General features: G+C 39.5%; 1 protein-coding gene across 2 annotated transcripts in view; it reads right to left on the bottom strand.

Moving 5' to 3' along the window:
- Positions 1 to 20,500, bottom strand: part of LOC126355018 (condensin complex subunit 3) — a 196,918-nt gene that overhangs the window by 38,874 nt on the left and 137,544 nt on the right. For both annotated transcript variants that reach the window (XM_050005161.1, XM_050005162.1), the window contains exons 13-17: positions 15,288 to 15,393; positions 11,226 to 11,401; positions 3,588 to 3,705; positions 1,062 to 1,267; positions 805 to 969 (exon numbers count right to left, since the gene is read on the bottom strand). In XM_050005161.1, the coding sequence (XP_049861118.1) occupies positions 805 to 969; positions 1,062 to 1,267; positions 3,588 to 3,705; positions 11,226 to 11,401; positions 15,288 to 15,393 (771 nt within the window). The remainder of the gene's footprint in view (positions 1 to 804; positions 970 to 1,061; positions 1,268 to 3,587; positions 3,706 to 11,225; positions 11,402 to 15,287; positions 15,394 to 20,500) is intronic.

Raw genomic sequence — 20,500 nt, 5'->3', positions numbered from 1 at the left:
CAACTTCATTTCCATCTACCTTTCAGCATTCTTATTTTACTTAAAACCTGCATTAAATTACCTTTCTAATAACATAATTGACATTATTTCTTCTCTATAGCACTCGGTGATCTTGTGGTCAGCAAAATACATTTGAGCCACGAATGTCAGTAATTTTTAAAATTAGGCTTATGAGTACTGTTCTTTAATTCCACCAATTTTTGTTTGCAATTGGACTTAGCAGTTTAGTATGTCTGTCACCTTTAACTTCCATCTATTTTTATAATTTCACTATTATGTATATAACCAACCAATTATGTAATTGTAACTGGTGAAATTAAAGTTGTGGGAATGGTTCGTGAGTCGTGCTTGGGTAGCTCAGTTAGTACAGCATTTGTCCCGCGTAAGACAAAGGTACCGAGTTCGAGTCTCGGTCCGGCAAACACTTTTAATCTGCCAGGAAGTTTCATATCAGCGCACACACTCCGCTGCATAGTGAAAATTTCATTATGTAGCTATATATTAATTTCTTACAACACTATTCTCTTATTTCATTTTGTTTCCCCAAAACAATTTTTACAACAGCTGGCTTCCTAATGTAGGATACGCTTTCCAAGTGCTTTGGAGACAAGGTCCAGTCATCAGTAACATACGATATGAAATTAATACTGTATACGCAAGTTCTTACAGCTGAGATTGCATCATTAGTGGGTGTACTTTCAAATTTCATGGTTTGATTTTTATTTTACATGTTCTTACAACATCAGTAATACTCTGAATGTCGTTCTGGCCATAACAGACAGTAATGGTTAATCATCATCTTACCTTATGCATCTGTTCAGCAAGGTTCTTCAAATCTTCACGAAGAACATCATTCAAGGACAATGAAAGGTTGACAAGTGTCTTAAGGTAAACTTTGTTATAATAGTTTTCAGGATGTTTTAAGATTTCAGTACACAGTCTCACCGCCAAGCTGTTGTGTACATTAGCCTGTTAAAAACAAAGCAAATATCATTAATCAAAACTGGTCATACTTGCATGTAAGTAGTTATCTGCAATTCATGAAAGTAATTCTCTCTTACCTGTCCTTTAGACTTCATAATATTTATAAGAAGTGACACCACCTCATTTTCATCTACTTCAGCTAAGGGACTATCCTCTGGTGCATCTAAAATTACTTTAAGAACTGGTAAAAATGCTTCCTCTAGCAATTCTGCTGCTTCAGGAACATGTGAGGTAAACATTTCTAGAAAGCACCCCAACATCTGGCGTACAGCTGGATCATGTTCTGAAAATTTAACAAAAGGTGTGATATAATACACAAGTATAGTATTGGACAAGTAAGTAAACAAGCAACTAAGTATCTGCATATCGATGAAATGTCGGAAACATGATGTAGACTTAAAATAGTCTTAAGCTTGGACTAGTACCATTGTCACAAACACGCGATCTAGTGTATAATAATCCAAAATCGTTACTATATTTTTTTTCCTTGTTTCACAATCTCAACAGACCATTTCCCAGACAAGATGTTAATGGGCATTAGCAAAAATTACTGAAACTACGGAAATGCTTAAGGGTGGAATATTGGAGAATTCAACATGCCTTTAAGCTAAAATTGAAAGACTAAATCGGGTGTAAAATATGATTCGTGAAACACACCACTGCTTTTTGAAATACAATGTAATGAGCAAAGAAGAAAGTAGTGCTGCTGATATAGCAAGCTTTCTTCTGTTAAACAGCTAAATTTTACCCAAACATTTCTGACATTGTGGTGTTACTGATGGTATAGTTGAAAGGATAAGAAGATAGGAAGAATGGGGAATTAGTAGAAATAAACAGTGGTAGGTTTTATAGGGGGATGGGTACAGGAACTGGCACAGGATAGGGTAACAGCACTGAAGTGACAGTAGAAAGATGCGAGTGAAGGCTGCTGCTCTGTTGTGTGTGTGTGTGTGTGTGTGTGTGTGTGGTGTGTGGTGTGTGTGTGGTGTGTGTGGTGTGTGTGGTGTGTGTGGTGTGTGTGGTGTGTGTGGTGTGTGTGGTGTGTGTGGTGTGTGTGGTGTGTTTGTGTGTGTGTGGTGTGTTTGTGTGTGTGTTTGTGTGTGTGTTTGTGTGTGTGTTTGTGTGTGTGGGCGCGCGCGCATGTGTGCATTTCCAATGCAAACAATAGATTCCACTTACTTGGAGTTTTACACCTCGTGCACTAACAATACATCAGAGCACTATCCCTCTCGAAATCATCAGGAAGGCAATTGCACTCTCGATTAATGGCACATCATGATTAAAGTACATACAAGAAAGAAAATAAAGAGACAAAATCATGATGACTATTTGGAAAAATTTTCAAGACAGCCCATGAAGAGGTTGAGATGTTGTCTATTGCCTCACGTGTAAGACATTCAACATCCACAATTTTACATGTATTGATCTTTTCTGAAATGTGTTTCACCTGAGCCCATATCGGCCTGACAATGGTTTGGAGTTAATATAACAATACAGTGTCCATGCTGCTTTGCAATTTCATTTATCTTCGACTATATCTAAGGTTGTGGGCACTGACAAGAACTTGCAATGCTGCTCAGATATATAATGAAGTATGAGGTATTTCATTAGAGGACAACACTAATAATATCAGACTTCTTGAAATTCCTGGTTGGAGCTTTGTTCACTTGCACTGAGTGGACACTCACATTATCCATGAAAATAACCGAACACATAGGATACACAGCAACAACTGTTTTTTAAACCACCATTAGAAGACACTGGACATCATTTCAGAAAGATGATTTTCAAAATTCTTAGCCTCCGATACCTTAAAAATCAGCTTACTCTGGGGAATGACGCCAGTTTTTGCTGATCCAGCATGAGGCATTGTAATTCCAGTACTATTACCAACTGGAACTTTGAATCCATTACACCCACCTCTTAATTTTTAGCATATTGCCCCTGCGTGGATTTTAATGATGAAAATTTCACCTACATGATGAATTCAAGATGTTCCAACTTTACGCTCTTGTGCATCGTTCTCAAAAACACAGTCCGTGCACCTACAACATTGCCACATTCAATTAGTAATTTCTCCTCATCATTCACTTCTGTTAAAATTTTCAGCTTCTTTCATACAAAAACTAATTTTTCTGCTGTTGAATATTTGCATCTAGCACACATGCTGAGCACTATGCAGCACAAAATGTTTTTCGTGAAATTTTCTAGGTCACACAATTCTTTTAAAGTACCAATACACACAGAACACTATTCCTCTGGCTTGCTTGTATTGCACTTGTCATTATTGCTTACCATCACTCATAATGAACACTATGAGAAAGTAATCACTCAGCACTGTAATAAACAGCAAACTTTACAAACACAGTAAGAACTACACAGAACAAAGACCAGAACATCATCGATGCACAACTGACACACTTCTGCTTGCTTCTGCAAATCTGACCTTGACCTGCCCTTTTAACTGCTTTGGACTCTACTAATGCCTCAGACCAAGCCCTAATTCCCACAAAACGAAATTCATCGCGGACTTAATTTTTATTAATTAATATGGACAATGGGCAAAGAAACAAACAGCAACCAGACTTAAAATAGGAACATACCAGTGACAGGATTAAACCACACCAAAAGAAGGTGAGTTAGAATCCTGCTAGATGCTATTCTGCCTGTGAGCAGAAGCTTGCATAAACCTTCCGCTATAACTCTGCGTACTTCTCCAATCTGAAAAATTTTCAGTCACATCTATTAATACCAATGTCATCTGATACTACATACAGCAATTAAAAAATAAACAAGATGAACTCTCAGAACTGCTACAGACAATGGTAAAAATTCTATAAAGAATGTTAAACTCAATGCTGACATCCAAACAATAGTCATGACAATGACACTGTTCTACAACTGTAATTTTTCTCATATGGAAATGAGTGTTTACAAAGGTTTTCATGAGAGAAATTCAAATTTGAAATCAGAAATTCGCTAGCAGGCATAGTTTGTTTGTTATATGAGTATATATAGGTAATTTAATGAACTTTTTAGGTATGCTACGGTAGGTGAAATTTGTTTTGTAACAGTCGGCAATAATCAATTTGGTATTTCACTTTTAATTTTTTAATGTTTCCATACCTGCTGCCTATAGAATTATGTCAGCATGCAAGTCACTGTTACACTAATGTTTATTTTTTAAAATTGAGTCTTAAACTGTCGTTATTTAACAGATGGAAACATTTCTTCTGTGAGTAAATACTGATATTTAAACTATATTACATATATAGCTGTAGTATATAAAAATGTACAACTGTGCAGATTTCTCTGTGAAATGAAGATCTTCAGATAAAGAAGCAGACTAGACAGATTTTAATACACAGAGCATGTGAAATGATAAGATTATCCTGACTTTCTTATTAGATGACACAAGTAGTCTATATTAATTTACATTTAATATTATTTCTTTGTTTCCACAATCCAGCTAATAGAAATAGTTTCACAAACACATACTTTTCTTCTAGAAAATTCCTCCTCACACAACCTGTAGCCTGATAGTTTGTGCTTTATCCAAAGAGAGTTCATGTTTGCTAGGCATAGGAAGAAGATTTTGCTCATTGTAAAGGAAGCCCAAAAACATTATTTGGTAATGGAACTGCCAAATCAAGAGGACATTTGTAGCGCGACTTGTTATGCTAAACTGATAAATTGGTGGAAAGGCAACTGCACAACGTTTGCAGTATCAATCTTATGGAGGGAACAGAAGGATCACATAAGAGTTACACCAGCATGAATGGCCATCACCAAAACAGTTGCTAAGGATAAAGTTTACCACCAGGTGGCTCAACATGCAGCTGAGCAAACATGCTCAATTTCAATGGCCTCTTCTTATCCCAGGCCATCTGGATCCTTCCCTGCACCACCAGCTTCTCTGAATTATGCAGATGGGAATAATCCTTACAACGCATCCTCTACTTCAGTAATCACCCTGCTCTCAATCTCAGGTAATCCACAGTTTCTGCAATCCTCATCCAATAGTTTCTCCTTTCTTTATCCTGTCACACCCTTTCAATTCACGTTCTCACATGGTCTTCAGCGTGCTGCCCACTGTCCCCTACAATACATCACATACCAGCCTCCACCCCAACCTCCCTCATTCCTTGCTGGCAAACCAACTGCTTCCTTCCAAGCCACTAACCACCAATCCCCAGGCCAACTCCCTGCCTCCCACCTCCCCTCCCTCTACCCACTTCATCCAACACTGCCCCACCACTGCAACTAGTATGCCTGCCAAGAAACAGGGCATTGCAACTTAGCCTGTGTTTTCTGTGTATATTTCACTCTAGCTCATCAAAGGATAACTCTGAAAGCTAGCAAGCTTTTTTCTTTTCCTGTGTGCCTATCAACAACTCAACACTTTTGCTTTTCAGTGAGTGGTCTCCTTTAATTCAAAAGTATTTACTTTCTATAAGAACTTTCCTACGACATTTATACCGCCTAGTGCCTCTCTTCCTTGTAAACCTCATGTTGTCCCTCCTTTGCTACTATCCTTGATCTACATCCTCTTTCTCTATCCTGTATTGTCTGTCTGCATCTTTTTCTACCTTCTCCCATGCGCCTTTGTTGCACACACACGCTTCGCTTGCGCCAACCAGTGTGATTGTGTGTGACTTCTGTGACTTCCTTCAGCAAAGGCCGTGGCAGTTATGAATGTGACACACGTTGTTCTATGCACCACCCATCCACAACCAACCACTACATTTAACCATTGAATCCCCACCACTCCCTGCTCACATTTTGCTCCCGCCAGAATTTTACATCTTTCCTTTCTCCTGCATGTGACAATAACTTACACACGGTCAAATATCCTCAGACCACAAAAGCTTCTTATCTCCACCAGCACAATTTTTTCCATCCTTTTCACTTTTCAGCTCACACTATATTATCCGGGTCTCCTTATAACACTAACACTTTCTCTTGCCCATTTCCTGGTGTCATTTCCCATTTTCTAACACCATCCCTGTGCTAATGAACCCATTTCTGCACCAGTTCAGAAACACAAAAGTATCCGTTTACCTAGTCAAAATCCAGTCTCACACCCTGTTCCTTAAATGCAGTGTAAACCATGGAATGAACCCCCACCCCCAAAAAAATAAATAAATAAGGGGGAGGGGCAGAGGGAGGGGGGAGATGGAGGGGCAGAGGGAGGGGGGAGAGGGAGGGGGAGAGGGAGGGGGAGAGGGAGGGGGGAGAGGGAGGGGGGAGAGGGAGGGGGGAGAGGGAGGGGGGAGAGGGAGGGGGGGAGAGGGAGGGGGGAGAGGGAGGGGGGAGAGGGAGGGGTAGAGGGAGGGGGGAGAGGGAGGGGTAGAGGGAGGGGGAGGGGGAGGGGGAGAGGGAGGGGCAGGGGGAGGGGCAGGGGGAGGGGCAGGGGGAGGGGCAGGGGGAGGGGCAGGGGGAGGGGCAGGGGGAGGGGCAGGGGGAGGGGCAGGGGGAGGGGCAGGGGGAGGGGCAGGGGGAGGGGCAGGGGGAGGGGCAGGGGGAGGGGCAGGGGGAGGGGCAGGGGGAGGGGCAGGGGGAGGGGCAGGGGGAGGGGCAGGGGGAGGGGCAGGGGGAGGGGCAGGGGGAGGGGCAGGGGGAGGGGCAGGGGGAGGGGCAGGGGGAGGGGCAGGGGGAGGGGCAGGGGGAGGGGCAGGGGGAGGGGCAGGGGGAGGGGCAGGGGGAGGGGCAGGGGGAGGGGCAGGGGGAGGGGCAGGGGGAGGGGCAGGGGGAGGGGCAGGGGGAGGGGCAGGGGGAGGGGCAGGGGGAGGGGCAGGGGGAGGGGCAGGGGGAGGGGCAGGGGGAGGGGCAGGGGGAGGGGCAGGGGGAGGGGCAGGGGGAGGGGCAGGGGGAGGGGCAGGGGGAGGGGCAGGGGGAGGGGGAGGGGGAGGGTTCAACGAAGAGTATTGCTCTTTGCCAAAAGCTCATTTAGTAAGCATGAGAGCCGTAGGTAGCATTTCAACCAAATCCAATGGCAGATGCAACAAGAGAGCTGCCATACATCCTAGATAGGTTTACTGTTTAAAATTTGAGAGCACACATTCCAAGAAAAGACGGGCAAAGTATTAATTCCTCCTGAATACATCTCATGAAATAACCACGACCGACAAATTCAGAGAAATTAAAACCAAGCACCATTCAGGATAAGAACATGGAAGGGGGACTATAGTAGCTGTACCAGACATACCATTCCACAACACACTCTAAACTGAATTGCAGAGTATAAAGTTGCTAGGTACACAGTTTCTAAATCTGAGAAGGATTAATCTGCTTTCCCCCTAAGGGCTGGTGTCTGACAATCTGGTGAGGTATCTATGTTTCAAAATCAAGTAATAAATTAGGTAAATTGAAGATGGAGGGGTAAAAATGAAAGGAAAAGGCCGAGATTTCAACCCGAGATCCCATGTTTTCTGGGAAATTTTTTTAACAGTACACCATCTGGGCAAGGTGTTTATTGTAACTGAGCAGTCTATCTTGGTAAGTCTCTAACCGGTCCACATTCCCAAGTGCCACCCACCCACAGTCCCTCTCCTGGTCCTCCACACTTACAACTTTGAGATTCCCTCAGGGGGGTTGGAACTATTTGTGCACATGCACTGAAGGAGGTGGATTCATGGCTAAGTGAGGTGAATCAATTATCTGAATTCCTGGCATCTGTTCTTTTCAACAGATTCGAAAGAACAGACATCGCGAATTCATACAAGTGAGGAATAATATGTCAGCCTATCTACTATGAATGATAAAGGCACTTAATAAGCCTTTGTGAGATTACGATATATTGTCTGCACTAGAACAACATGCCAGCTAATGTATTGTATTTATTGTTGATGTCAAGCTAATGTTACAATGAGGAAAAGTAACACAGACTTTCCAGAAACTCCATTTATTAACTTCTGTTATAATTTAGGCCTAAAAATGATTTTAAAGGTTAAAATGTGATTATACAAATCATTCACAGAATTATTAACCATTTATGTGAGCAAGTGGAATGCACAGAAAAAAAAATAAAGAGAGACTTATAGCTTTAGAAATTAGCCACCTGTCACCTGTGTACAGCATGTAGTATTTCCCAACCTGACCGTATAAGAAGCGCGGAAATAAGAGAAAGGGCAGAGTCCCATTATAAGACTGCGAAAGAGAAAAAAGATAGCTTGGATGGTTAGGAAATGTCCAAAGAATGGAAGAAGGCAGATAACCGAAGGAGTACTCTCATGGCAACCTCCTGAAAGAAAAAAAAGAGGACCACCTTACAAAGGTTGATTAAGGGATGAACCGAAAGAGATGGAAAGAGAAGACACAAAAGAGAATGTGGAAGAACTGCCAGATCAAGACATCTGGTGACGGCAGCTGTAGATCCCGGTGGCAGGAAGAAGTGTTACAAGAACCTACAAGCAGCACTGGCAAATATATTACAACATTTATATGCTATTATATCATGTACCTATTAGCCAATTTCGGACATGCAGTTATTATGGTAGCTTTACATGGAATGTCCTTGAAACTACTTCATATGTTAAAACAGAAACTAACAAGGACCTATAACAGGGTGCATGATTTTAACCTGTCAGGATGTTTCACAACTGTCCATACTGTACTGTAGGAATTACCCCTGTGAAATATCATTTCTTGCAGAATTGTTAATCGAATAGGAGAGAGGATCTGGTAGAATTTAAGCTATGGGTCATGGTCACCACTTCTGTGGTAAGAGCACTGCCCACAATACCAAAGCTCCTAGACCCAGGTCCTGATCCTGGTCTGGCACATTGCCAGTCCGAAATTTTGAAAACAGATTGGTGGATGCAAACTGTCTGTACCTAACACTAGAACCCTTTTAACTGCTGAACAATGTAAAGAAGATTCCCACTGTTACGAGCCCCACTATTCTGAAAATCTGCTTAAGTTCAAAAATACCGATCTTTCAAATCTTAAAAGCAGGAGAAATTAAAAAGAGATTCATGAAAAAATGTACATTTATTATTATTACTATTATTATACAAAGAACTTAAAGAGAGGCTTACATAGTGCCTAACCTTGATGAAAACTCTTGAAACAATATTGGAATGGAAGCTGGTTACTTACAGCACAATACATACAGTCCACGTCAGCTCCATTTATACAGTTATGTCAAATCATTTTTAATCACTGCTGAACATAAAAAAATAACCAATTTACACACACTTGAGAAGCAATGTCAGTCATTTTTTCTGTCAAAAAGAACTAAATTGATCTGAGGATACAATGTCCCACCATCTTGCAAGAACATAACATTATTTAGTGTTGATGAAGTGTGCTCTTAGAAGTAGTGTATGGCAAGGTCAAGGGTATTTTCCACATCTGTGTGTGGTACGAGTTCAAATTGAGCGTTCACATCCGTGCTTTCCTCCAAGTCAGTCAGAGCTGATGAGCCCTACACCACTGCTACAATGTCTGTCTCTGTACTCCTGATGGTCACTGTCATCAACAACAGTCCACTCCTCAACGCAGCTTTCTTGTGTCTGCACAGCCAGGGATTTTCCTGACTAAAGGAAGGAGGTCACAACCTTTCGCTAATGTAAAAATGGTTTCAACAAATTCCCACATAGGCCAAAGATTTTCCCATAATTTTTGTAATGTGCCTTTAGTGGTGTTCTCATGCTTCAGCCAATCAGTAAATCACATCTTTTATTGTAATTTTCTTAAGATTTTACAGGATTGTGATTTCATTTTCTTCTTCTTCTTCTTCTTCTTCAAGTAAGATGTGTAACAGCCTGCAACACACCATGGTCCATAGGCCGGAGAACTGAAGTTACATTAGGTGGCAGAAAAATGTTTTAATGTCTCCACAAAAAGTTTAGTTTCTTGTGGGTGAGATGAAGCATTATCTATAAACTGAAGAGCATGATTAGGCCTCCATTTTCTCTACTGAACACAGTCATTTTAGGGACAAATTGGTGATTGAACCATTCCTTGAACAAGTTGCGCTTCATTCATGCATTTTTTAAATTATTATAATACAAAGGAAGTGAGATGGTGATAATGTTTTTGAACGCTTGTGGTTTTGCCAATTTGCCTCTTACCATGAGTGGAAGTTAGAGTGTTGCTGCATTCTAAGACAGACATTGATTGTCCATTTTAAACCCTGAGGAGAACTCTCTTCTTGTGAAGCAAGACTTTCAGTACACGAAGCTTTATAATTCAATCCAGTTCCATACATATTGTGAACTTGCTGAAGAAACAAGGTCTTTAAATTCTTTTAGGTAATTGGCAGCTGCTTCGCTATCAACTGACAGCTTCTCCCCAGCAATCTTGAGCTGTCTAGGTCCGAGCCGTTTCTTTCCAGATCCAAAAAACCACATCTAGCTGAAAATGGAGGGTCATTGTTCAGTTGAAGTACCTTTTCTTTCACCAAAGGTCCAGACATAGACTTTTCCCTTCTGTCTTTCTTGAGTGAACCACAAGAATAAGGCATTGTCAAGTTTTCATATGAAGATAAAGTCTTGTTTTTGCCATTTTTCGAGAGTTATTTCACTTTAAGTAGAACAAGACTGCTAAATTTTAACTATTTCTTCCAGTCACTAATCACTGATTTTTTGACAACATTTTTGAGTGATAATTTAGTAGCATTTCCTCCCTTGTCCAGTCTTTTTAACACTTCAAGATTTTGTTTTAAAGTACTAAAAAAATGACTTTGTTTACTTGCCATGTTTAATGTTTAACAGTTGACTTCAAAATAATGTGTTTGGAATGCAGGAGGGAGAGTGACAGGTTGTGCACCTGCATTGCGAGTTGTTGAAGGTCACTAGCATATGACCCTACATTTATTTTACACCTTAACAAGTCAATATGTTAATATTATTCATAAAATCTGCCTATCCCGAAATCCCTCTAAACCAAACAGGGTTTGGTTGCAATTAGTTCCGAACAACAGGATTCTACTGTAGTCAGTACTCATTACATGCTTCCTGTAAGATAACATCTCAGAAACTTGCTTCTTTCAGCCAAGCATTAAAAAAGTATATTAGATCATTGTTATCATGTTCAATCAAGCCTTTTCCCTATACTATTTTATCCTCTTACATAAAGTGCAAGTTTCAGTTGTACCTGTTGGAAACTTCAGAATGCATTTAGTGTTACTCAGCTATTGCGAAGCCTATTTATTTGTGGAAAATATAGTTTATTTCATCCCAGATTTTGAAGCAATCTTCAACAGTTATTTTACTGCAACACTATTTGTTACTTACAGTGCTGTTCAGCAAACTGCATAACTTTGAGAGCAAGCTGCGACAGGATTCATTACCAATTATAAAATCTCCACTGGATACAGCTGCTGCAGTAGTATCGAGAATACTTGTGCTATCTAAAACTGAAGTGTTCGTCTTGAAAGCTCCTCTTTTAACTGTCTTCAACCTGACGTCAGCTAGAAATTAAATTTTAATTACAATTTAAAAATTATAACAGACAATATACTGCTGTGCCAAACATTACAAACCAGTCATTAAATTACTAGAAAAAAAAGTGTAGAAAAATGCAACCCTGTGACTGCAGAGATAATTGTGAATAGAAAAGGTAATGGTATATTATGTACGTCTAGACTACGAGGGCTATTCAGAGAGTAGGGAATATTTCCATCTGATGCTGCTAGGCATGTGCCAATTGCATATATTTTGGTATGTGCACGCTCGGCAGCTCAGTCAGCATCCATCCGTGACAGCGGGAACATCTGTGTGTGTCTAGTTTTTTCAATATTCGAATTTGAAATGTGCACTGCAATCGAAAATGCCACCAATTGTGAGGTGTGATCTGTGACATGATTTTTGTTGGCAAAAAAACCTAAAACCTATAGAAATTTATCGTGAACTGTGTGAAGTGTATGGAAACAATGCCATGAGTGAATGTTCCATCTGGAAATGGTGCATTCAGTTTAAAAATGGCCGAACCAACAATCATGATGAAGAGAAGAGTGGACGCCCGAGCATTGTGACTGACGATTTTATTGCTAAAGGCGATGAAACAACTTGTGAAAACTGTCGCTTCACAATAATGGAGCTTTTGCTTTTCCACAAGTTTCACGGACTTTGTCGTTTGAAACTATCACTCAAAAGCTATCGTATTTACTCGAATCTAAGCCGCACTTTTTTCCGCTTTTTGTAATAAAAAAAACCACTTGCGGCTTAGAATCGAGTGCAAAGCAAGCGGAAGTTCTGAAAATTGTTGGTAGGTGCCGCCACAACTAACTTCTGCTGTCAAATATATGTATCACTACACAGGCGTACTTTGTAGGCACAAACATAAATACTGGCACCAAAACCTCTGCGTCAGTAAATAAATTTAAAAAATAAGGTGGAAGATGAGATTTTTTCTCTGACCCGAGTTTCGACCACTGCATTCTCATACATTACCCAATGAAGTAAATACAAATTCTGTATTGTTCATCTTCGAATGTAGCAGAATTTCAATGTAGTACAAAAATTCGACTGGCAAGACTGTTTGGGATATTTGTCAATGTGGCAAACTCTACGATCTGAATTTTTTCGTACCTCTGAGAAGAGATGGTTGCTAATAGGTACCTGATGAAATGTGAATCACATGCAGTATTCTCCTCTCCATAAGAATAATACGAATATAAACATTTTGCCATGTATTCTTTCGTGTTTGCTGCTATCACATTTAAATCCTGTATGCATAATAAACTACAAAACTAGAGTGAGACTCCAGCAAACGCGGAAGAATATACATATCGTGTCATGTTTATATTCATATTATTCTTATGCCTGATAGTGATACAGTCAGAAATGAAGCATGGCAACTGACTAGATTTTTAAATCTAAGATGACTAATTTCTGTGCAGAATTTGATGTACTAAAGAAGCGGCCACAAAGAGTTTCAAACGGAGAAAAATTTTCGCCTAACTCTCGTTCAGAACATGTTCTATCATACGCAGCCTATTATTTCGTTCTTGTTGATCATTATCAAAGAAAGCAGCTGTGTAAGTAACAACAAATAGCTGTCTCTTGCCATTGTTTTGCTAATGAGACGAGTCCTCTCTTTCTTTCTTTCTTGTGTTTAAGCGGCGGTAGCGTGCACAAAAGCAAGCCATGGCCCAAGTGGAGACAGGCCTTAAACACTCTCTATCAGACTGCAACAAACAATGCATGACAGTACAGTAATGCATTTTCAGCTTAGAGTGACGTGAACACCTACAACAAAGAATACGGTGCTTATCAGATCAAAGAAAAATAAGCAATCAATTCAAACCAGACGAAGCACATAAAAAAGGAAGAGTACCCATATAAATACGGACGGAGCACCTGACGCATATCAATGGCTACCTAGTAAAGCTTAAGCTTGCGACTCGAACCAAACTACTACAGCAGTATCGTCATTCATTCGACCTAAATTGTGTCTCATATTACAATTGACCAACTTTGTTTCGATTTGGAGGTGCGGCCTAAAACTTCTCTCCCCCATTGAATTTCGAGTCTCAAATTTCAGGTGTGGCTTAGATTAGAAATTTTTTTTTTCCTTTATTTCAAGCCTCATTTTTCAGGTGTGGCTTAGATTCGAGTAAATACAGTAGGCTACCACAAATTTTGTGCATGATGGGTGCCCAAAATGCTTACAGAACATCATAAAGAATAGCGAATGGGGGCAATGTTGACATTTCTGGAGGCCTACCACAAACATGGTGATTCATTACTGGATTGCATCATAACCAGTGACAAAACTTGGATGAAACATTTCAATTGCGAGACAAAATTACAGTCCATGGAGTGAAGGCACACAAGGTCCCCCCCAAAAACCAAGAAAATATTTGCAAAACCTAGTCACGGAAGGAAGTTGATGGCTGCAGTGTTTTGGGATAGGTAAGGTGTGCTTCTTATTGATTTTCTGGAACGTGGAGCAGCCCTAAATTCTGCCCAGTGCAGTCAAACTTTGCACAGCCTTAGAAGAGCAGTTCAAACCAAACGCCGAGAAAGACGACGTCCAAACCACACTAAAGAACACCTTAATTCATTCAAATGGGGAAATTTTCCCTCATACACCCTACAGCCCAATCTTGCATCAAGCGACTTCCACTTGTTCCCCAAGATGATGAACTGGCATGCAACGCAGCACTTTGATGACAACGCAGAGCTCCAGGCAGGTGTGACTCACTGGCTGAAGTCGCAGGCTGCAGAATTTTACAACGAAGGTCTTTCGAAGCTTGTCCACCGATATGATACATGTTCGGTGACTGCTTGGAAAATTAGTATGTCAGTCACTTTTTCTGATTAATATAACAAAATGCATTTCTTGTAATTATTTTTTTTCTTTTAAATGCCAAAATGTTCCCTCTTTCTGAATAGCGCTCGTATTTATGAACTATACAAAAACCAAAAGCAAACACTAAATGATAGTGGATATAAGAATGTAGTCTGTTTATTGACTTTTCTTCCATTTGTAGTCAAAGGTTACAATTTTCATACTGCAGCAAAACAACCAGCCACTAACAATATCAAATTTTCTGCCAGTGCTGGGATTTTGTTGGTAACCTGTGACTGTCACACTGGCCTCAGTCAAAACAAATCACTTGTAATTAATGTTGGCCTCCATAAATGAACGTTTTTAATTTAGCATTGCAAATACTGCCAATAATGCTTCTAATTCGTAAGTGGGTGTCATGAAGTAAAACCTTGGCATATAGGCAATAAAACAAGATTTACAGTACAATATTAATGATTATTTTATACTATGCAGAACCTATAGAAAATGCTTATCTATGCACTGTAACAACAGAGGCTTGGAGTGCCTTCTGTAGCCCCAGTACCTATATTCTCAGGCAAATATATTATGAATGAGTAACAAAGCAAGTATTTGTTTACACTTTAACTTCAAAAATTTCTGATTTCCTGTCATATTTGTAAGCCACATTCCAGATTCATTACAAACATACAGAATACCATTTTGTGATTTAGATAAGGTACTAAATCAAATAATTCTCTGGGTTTACTTGCTTTCAACTGTAATGCAACTGAAAATTAACATCAGTTGCATTACAAATGAGTCAAATAAACCTAATGTCTTATAGCAAGCAACTATGAGCATGCAAGCAGGACTTTTATAGCAGCTAACCAATTCGGAGAAACTTGAGAAACAAGTAGAAAAAGACTTAACCATAAGAGTTTTCAAGATAATGATCAAATTACAACAGATAATAATTTCAGTATATGCCATATCAAAAGTAATAAAAGCCAACAACAGATTTCACAATTTCATTCACTATAATGGGAATTAGTCTATTTTTAATATAATAAATTTCTTACCTATCTCTGTATCCACTTGGAAAGTATTTATTCCATGTACAACGAACAAATCAAAAATGGCTTTGATGACTGTTAGGTAGATTTCCTCGTTTTCCTGAACCTCCAACTGTTAAAAAGATGCATTTAAAAGCCTTCCATTCAAATTAAATATTTTATACAAGCCAATCTTCTTTTACTTATCTCAAAAACATAATTTAAAAATGGCATTAACTGAACTTATATGTGTATATTACCACAGTGCTCAATTTATTATTATTATTATAAGTGGAGCAGTGACTTTAATCAAACAAAGATGAAGTAGAAATTTTCAGTGACTGATAAGAGAGCCAGCTGGGTATTCAGATGGAATGCTTTAAGGAAATTACAGAAAGTCCACGTCAATATGGCTACAAATGGATCTGAGCTCTTGTGGAATACAAGTAAGCACTATAATAATTTCTCAAGCAGGAAGCATCAAGACGTAGAAATACATTAGTTCAATAATAAAATATTTCAGATGTAGAAGTGGTCACAATGTTATTAAATGACTGAGGTACAAGATAAACATCCATTAACATAAACAATGTTTGTACATCTTAAAAATAGTCACAAATACAGATATAAGGAAGTGGAAAAAGGCTAAAACAGCAATGTTTTGCACACACAAAATTTACATCCAAAATATCAATATTGTGGCACAGCACATTAACTGAGGAAATACATCTTTAACATCTACATGTTGGGACATATTGCTAGTTCAAGTGTTGGGAATTAAAACCATTTAAACTTGCAAATTATGTACGAATGAAATTTTGGTTATAACTTTTATATTTGCCACTACTACCAAAACAACAGGATTGCAAATTAATAGCACTGAATATGTTTGACTTAGATGAAGGCGAAGTTAAAACAAAGAGTGACAAATCTTGGAGAGACAGATTTGATGGCGCAACCTCTTGGTTTCCAGGCACACTCTTTACTGATAGAACACCAGTCCTGACATAGCACTGACAACAGACACATGTGGAAACATATGCAGCATCTTGGCTTTTGGAATAGGACAAGAGGAATCATCCTGTTGAGAACTCTCCCCATTCTCTTTCTCTTTCCTCCCCGAGGAAGGCACCATTAGTTCCAAAAGCTAGGACAGTGTGTTTTCTTTTGTGCGTGTCTATTGGCATTACCAATGCTTCTTCCAAAGATATGTATTGGCCAAAAATCCTGTGCCATCATTTTATAGTTTTCTTGAGACTTTTCCTTTAAGTGCAGCTAACTTATCTACTCAGACCATTTCACATCCCTAAAAATTGTTATGTGTAAGTACTTTTCCAAGATGACTGATTCCAAACTTGATTCACTGATGTTATAGCATACTAAGACTGCTGTTTCGTGAAGTACACAATTTTACACTTCTAAACATTTATAAGTAGTTTAGACTCTTCGCACCACTTCTGAAATCTCATCAAAACCTGGAAAGAGCGCTAATGCCTTTGTCATTCAACTAATTATTATTTCCTTCTGGACACACAATTGCAATTCAGATTTTGTATCCAATGACCTGGCATTCCCTGCATCAGTATATATAAATACAAGGGATAGTCAAAATAATGTGAATGGTGGCAGCAATGGGATGGTTGTGTTGGACAGTCAATAACTCTGGTAAGGCTGGTGTCGCGCTGGACTGTGTGTGTTCAGTACGGACTAGTCAAGACATTAGTGCAAGTTGTTTATGAGCAGTGCAGACTTCGTATTTGCATTCAGAGGCCAAGGTCGACGTGCAATGAAAGACTTAACAGAGTTCCAAAGAGAGCAAACTGTTGGGGCCCTACTAGCTGGAGCATCAGTAACCAAGACAGCAAACTTATTGAAAGTTTCAGAAGCAACTGTTTCAAAAAGTCATGACAGCCTACACAAAACATGGAAAGACATCATCACGTGAACGTAATTAAATCAAAACTAAATGACAGACATTGTTATATGCTAACACAAATTGTGTCCAAAATAAACCACAGTGGGTAAAGTGACTGCACCGCTCAATATTCATCTTCGAGAGCAGTATTTATCGACACTTTCTGCCAAGAACTCCATAAAGCAAATATTCATGGACAAGCTGCTATACCGAAACCATTAGTGATGACAACCAGTGCTAAGAAGCACAAAACATGGTGTCAGGAGCATAAATTCTGGGCAGCTGGTCAGTGGAAACACGTCATATGGTCCAACGAGTCAAGTGTTTTCGTTATTTCCAATACTGTGCCAGGATTACATCTGGAGAGCACCAAAAGAAGCCTACAACCCAATTGATTAATTCCAATGGTTAAACATAGAGATGGAAGTGTGGACAGCCACATCATGGTATCCTGCTTGTCCCATCATTACTCTCAGAGGCCGTGTTACAGCCAATGATTATGTGAACAATTGGTAATCAGGTGCACCCCATGATTAAAATGTTTTCCCTCAACAATGATACCATATTTCAGGACAATAATGCACCCATTCACCCAGCCAGGACAATATAATCATGTGAGGAGCATGCAACTGAACTACAGTGTCTTCCCTGGCCAGCGCAGTCCCCAGACTTAAACATTATAGAACCCTTGTGGGTGGTATTGAAGTGCAGACTCCAGAGCAGATTTCTGCCACCCTTGTCACTACAGAAGCTAGAAGAGGTTCTGATTGGACAGGGGCACAACATTCCACTGGAGGTTATACAATTACTATATGCCAGTATTTAAAGGAGAATATTAATTAATAAATCACTCCCAAGTATGTACAGGTGTTCACATTATTTTGCCTATCTCCTGTATGATGTTCTTGGAATAACAACAATAATGCACAAAAAAAGGTGAAATGACGAAAGAATTATTATTAAGACGTGTTCATGACTGGCTCCTAGTAACGAAATAAGTGATTACCAATATTGCAAGCTCATTCTGTCCAAGATATTCCATTGCGTATGAGCTCAGAATATTTTTTTAATATCATGCAATAGATGGACATCAGTGAGTATGGACAGTAGTTTTGTGACTCAGTTCTGTTATGTTTCCTTTAGATGGTGTGACCTGTGCTTTCTCTCAATAACTGGGGACAGTTTTATGTTCAAGCAATAGACAATGTGTTGTCGTTACAAAGGGCCCTAAATTAGCTTCAAATTCTGTACAGAATTTGACATGGGTTCTGTTAGGCACTGGACACTTGTTCAGTTTTAACCATTTCAATTGCTTCTCAATGACACCGACCATTTTTTGCATGGGTGCGAGAATTAAACTGAAACAGAGCTCTTGCATTTTCCAATGTAAACGAATATTTGAAAAAGCAGTACATACTCTTATTTTTGCTCTGCAACCCTTTGTTTCAGTTACTTGTCATCAATCAGTGTCTGGAAACTGACTTTGGCAGCACTGACATCCTTACATATGACCAGAATGTCTTTGAAATTTCAATGAAATCCAGACCATTAGCTTCTTACAGGCATTGATAAATATCAATGGGTGCCCTGTTTTTTGCCCACTATACTCACTACTCGCGGCAGTCAATCTACTGATTCCCATAAGTGTTTGAGCAATGTGAGGGTGTCCACACTGAAGATCACTGGCAGGTAAGCCTTATGTATATGACGATAGTATCTGTTCTTTTAGACATGCCCGAAATCCATTGTTTTCAATAAAAAATAATTTAACGGTTGTGTATTGCACAAGGTGACACCCAAACATTCTGGGAATACACCAATAAATAAAATCATGCTTTACCTGGATCTTACATATCACCACCTTCAAGGTAGTCCCCTTGTGTGTATACACACCACTCTCAAGAGTTTTTCTACAAACTGAAAGCTCCTTGGAATGCATTTCTCATTAGCCTGTTTAGTACCCCTTGCAATTCTGTCCAACTCTTCGACTGTGTGAAATCTTCATATTTTTAACTTAAGTTTCATTCTGGGGTTATAAACAGAAGTCACGCAGTGCCAGGTTGGGTGAATATCATGGATAAGGAAGAACTGTAATTTTGTTTTTCACCAGAAACTCCTGGGTGATCAACGTGTGTGACTTCGAACTGTCTTGACGGAGGAACCATTTGTCCATGCGTCAGCTCAATCTGACAAAATCCTCCGATACGTCCAGTGCATCATCCCCACAATATTTCATATGTCCTGATCGGTCTGCTGTCATCATATTCTAAGCAGTAGTGACATTTTCAAGAGTTAAAACAGTCCTAAGTTTGACTGAACTAAGGCGTCTTCAGTAACTGCTTGCTTCAATATTTCATGTGTTTATGCAGCAGTTGTTCTGAATCTGAAACAAAAGTTTATGCACATAGTTCCCAGGTACCTACTGCTGTCAATTTGGAAGACACACAACACATGAGAATGGGGAAATGCGCATAAAAATCTAAATGTGACCACCTAGCACAACTCTGCCTGAGCCACTAACTTTCAAAGGATGTATGACATGCCACATTGCAGCATTTCACTCTACTAGCTAGACTTCACCATCTACACATGCATTCCACGAACTTTTGGGTAGCACATGGTATAAGGTAATTTCTGACCTTCCTAAAAGCTCTTCAACATCATCTACACAAAAAATTACAAATAAAAGCACAACAAACAATGGAAGGTCCAGGTTGGAATATAAACAATTATGAGAAGAAAAGATTGATACTCACCGTAAAGATCAGATGCTGAGTTGCAGACAGGCACAATGAAAGGACTGTTACACATTATGCTTTCTGCCAAAGCTTTCTTCAGGAAAAAAAGGAAAAAACACGTTCATGACCCCTATCTCTGGCTGCGGAATGTGTGTGTGTGTGTGTGTGTGTGTGTGTGTGTGTGTGTGTGTGTGTGTGTGTGTGTGTGTGTTCCTTTCTCTTCTGAGAAGGGTTTGGTGAAAGTTTAGTGTGCAACAGTCTTTTCGTTGTGCCTATCTGCAACTCAACAAATAAAAGTGTGATATTACCCAGTTATTTGACAATTTGAAGCACTTTCAATGAACAGGGACTTCTTTCCCTTTCATGTGTATATTTCTATTGTAGAAGTCTGTCAACATTTTAACTTAGTTCAAACAAGTACAAATGGATAATAAATCACGTAGAAATATTTATACTGTCAGCAACCTAGGTAAAGAAGCAATTGTGTCATATCTTACAAAAGAAATCCAAACCTTTAGCTCTGGGTAGGAGTGAATAGAGCAACTGTGGCTAAAGTTTAGAATAACAGTTGAACATGCACTGAGAAG

The sequence above is a fragment of the Schistocerca gregaria genome, chromosome 3 (assembly GCF_023897955.1).
Source record: "Schistocerca gregaria isolate iqSchGreg1 chromosome 3, iqSchGreg1.2, whole genome shotgun sequence".
Lineage (NCBI taxonomy): Eukaryota > Metazoa > Arthropoda > Insecta > Orthoptera > Acrididae > Schistocerca > Schistocerca gregaria.
Note: the sequence above shows the minus strand (reverse complement) of the source record. Positions and strands in the feature narration are given on the sequence as shown.